Raw genomic sequence first — 3319 nt, 5'->3', positions numbered from 1 at the left:
GGATACTCGGTCGAGTACTGAGTATACTCGACCGAGTACGCTCTACTCGGTTGAGTATTCCACATACTCGGCCGAGTATTCCTGGGCAGTGAGCCACCCAGAATACACAACGTCCCTTACTCGGTCGAGTAGGCCATATTCGGCCGAGTACGGGCTTAGGAAATCCGTAGTATTACACACTTTTTTGAACTGCTAGATACACTCCTTCAGTTGGCTACATACACTTTTTTGACTGCTAGATACACTCCTTCAGTTGGCTACATACACTTTTTTGAACAGCTAGATACACTCTTTCAGTTGGCTACATACACTTTTTTGGACTGCTAGTTACAATCCTTCATTTAGCTACATACACTTTAGTCAGTCACTAGAAACACTTTACTCACTGAATCTGAGCATTCAAGCACGTCAGCCCATCTCCCTATTGAACACAACGTATACACTAACAATACGCCCATCAAAACAATATCAAAAATTTTTCATTTGTTCAGCAAAGCAAGGATAACACCCTTTATACTCCACGAGTCCATGGTCAGTAAGAAAACAAAAAAAACCAGCAGCCTAAAACAGAATTAAAAAAAAAAGTTGAAGTTCATAAAAAACCAGTCTTACATGAACCAAATAAACCAAAAACCCACTGAAATCAGTTTCAAGTGAGTAGCATAACATTACAAAGCATAACACAAACTGTTTTGAGTGACATCTACAAATCCCACTGAAATCAGTTTCAAGGGAGTCGACTCGGGCAATTTCTACTATCATGGTTACTCATTTCACTGCAAGCACGACATTTCCTCAGAGGCTTTGCATTTTCCAAGACTGCCTTTTCCTTGTTTGATGTTATCCTCTTTCCCGGTCCCTTATTCTTGCACTTTTATAGGTGGTAGAACAGTAGCTTCAGTTGGTATTTTTGACCCAAGAAGCATCTCAATCTCAGCTTTCTTATCTTTTGACTTCCCAGACTTAACTAAAATAATCAACTTTTCATTGAAACTCCGGAGCAATTGAAATAGCGCATCACAATGTTCCTCATTATCCTCAACAAGTGAGACTCCATTAAATACCTCCGACCATAATTCACTTATATTGTTCTGGCGGCTCTCGATTGACACACAATCAGCTAGGACAGATGTTCCAACAACATTAGAAAGAGGGTGGGAGGTTGCAGATTTGCTCCATCTAAGTGCTAAATACTCTTTAGGTATATGATCAAATCCCTTATCCTTCAACACCCATAAAACGTGCCTACAGAGTATCCCGATTGTTTCAAACATCTTACAAGAACAAGAAAACTTATTATCACTTAAATCAACTTTGTATTCCTTGTCTTTCTCACGATCAATTATTGAAATATGATCATTCTCAGAACCAGTTATGTTTGGTGATGGTAAATGGCCACAAGTATAACATGCAGCTTGGACTTCTACTTGGAAAATATAAAATATGACGATTGTGTAAAATTCAGAAGCTTGCTTTTCTAAAAGGAGAGGGGTTGTCAATTTTGGATAACAGTTCTTATCATCAGCCATTACCTTAGAATATTTCCATCTCTGAGCATCCATTGCTGTTTGGAAACGCATCCAAAACTCGACGAGTGTGACATGTGGGTTGGTGAAGTTTCCAAAGAAGTTATTTTCAGACTCTGACCTTGATGTTGTGCGCAAAATCCTGCCCAAATATGTGTCTCTAATGTAAGCAGAAATCCAAAGAGCATGGTGCTTAAACATTTTCTTCAACCACTTGTTATCACAAAGCTCATATGAGGAAATTATCGAATTCCATTTCGATTCAAATTCTTTTGGAGTGATCTCTACATCCCAAACAACTGAGTTTATTTCCTTAAAAAAGGTTGTGTCTTGGGAAATCGATGGACCAACCTTGTTAGACAACTTCTTCATTATATGCCACATACACAGTCGGTGGCGTGTTTTGTCACCAAACACACCTTTAACAGCTTTTTTGATGCCTCTGCATTGATCAGTTATTATAGTAATAGGATAGCGATCACCCATAGCCGTTACAAAATTTTGAAACAACCTCGAAAATAATTCTGCATTTTCGTTTCGTATCAAACCCGCTGCAAAAGTAATGCAACATTTATGGTTATAAACACCCGTGAAAGGGACTAACACCATTTTATATTGGTTGAAGTTATAAGTGGCATCAACAGAAATGGCATCACCAAAAAGGGCATAATTTTTAAGTGATATTGGATCTGCCCAGAAAAGTTTAGTTATTCTGCTTTGATCATCCACATCAAAGTCAAAATAGAAAGATGGAGACATAGCCTTTTTTTGCATGAAGTTCTCTATTAACATCTGGGCAATCATATTCTTTGATGTATTTCTTAACCTCCCTTGAAATTTTTTTAAAATCTTGTAAAGAAGCACCCACATTTTTGTATCCCTTCACATACTGTTTGAACATCCTAAATGTTTGCACCGGACCATGGTTTACATGGGCATTGTCCATTATCATTTTTTTGTGAACCAAGTTTAAATCCCTACATGGTTTCAGATGTATCATAATTGCTGGCATATTCATAGCATGTGAGTGAAGCTCAATAAAATCATAAATCTCATATTCACCCGTCTGAATTCTTCTAAAATTAACTTTAGCCTGACAACCACTTCGCGTAACTGTCCTCTTCCTTTTTGTACCCTTGTGATTACTTTTGCCTTGTTTATTACACACACACCACTTGTGTGTAATAACCCCATTTATTGAGTCTAACCTTGTAAGAAACCCACAAACCTTGGCATATTCCTCGTAAAAATGTATGCCTTCTTCCAAAGTTACAAATTTCATCCACAATGCTGGTTTTAATTCTGCTGAGCATCTCGGCAATCCCACTATTGGATTATCAAAAACAACTTCTGGGGTGGCTACAACAACAAAAAAAAACAAAAGAAAATGATTGTAATTTTATCCGTCATAACTTACACAAGCTTTTTAGATAATACAATAATTAATAACATGCTACAATTTAATACCTGGTACATTGTTCGAAGAAAGTTCATGCGGTGCATTAGTGACAAGTAACTGATCTCCTTGTGAATTACTTGAAGACGCTTGGACATTAGTAACTTGTACAATGTCTGCACAGAAAATCAATATCTGAGCTAAGGGAAAAAACTCAGTTTACATCATAAGCAAGAAGAGAGGAATCAAACAGAATCCTAGAATCCCTTCGCCTCTCTTTCGCTTCTATTTTACTAACCAAACAGAATCCCAGAATCAAAACAAGGCCTTAACATCTAAGTCGATGAATACGGAAACTCAGTTTAACTTCAATTACAAGGATCATCCCCCCACTTAG

The 3319-nt window shown here is 37.5% G+C and overlaps 1 protein-coding gene across 1 annotated transcript; it reads right to left on the bottom strand.

The window, feature by feature from the left end:
* Positions 1–860: 860 nt before the first annotated feature.
* LOC141651399 (protein FAR1-RELATED SEQUENCE 5-like) lies at positions 861–2396 on the bottom strand. Its single transcript, XM_074459114.1, has one exon. It carries the CDS (start codon positions 2394–2396, stop codon positions 861–863), a length of 1536 nt encoding a protein of 511 aa, XP_074315215.1.
* Between the last annotated feature and the right edge of the window lie 923 nt (positions 2397–3319).

The sequence above is a fragment of the Silene latifolia genome, chromosome 4 (assembly GCF_048544455.1).
Source record: "Silene latifolia isolate original U9 population chromosome 4, ASM4854445v1, whole genome shotgun sequence".
Lineage (NCBI taxonomy): Eukaryota > Viridiplantae > Streptophyta > Magnoliopsida > Caryophyllales > Caryophyllaceae > Silene > Silene latifolia.
Note: the sequence above shows the minus strand (reverse complement) of the source record. Positions and strands in the feature narration are given on the sequence as shown.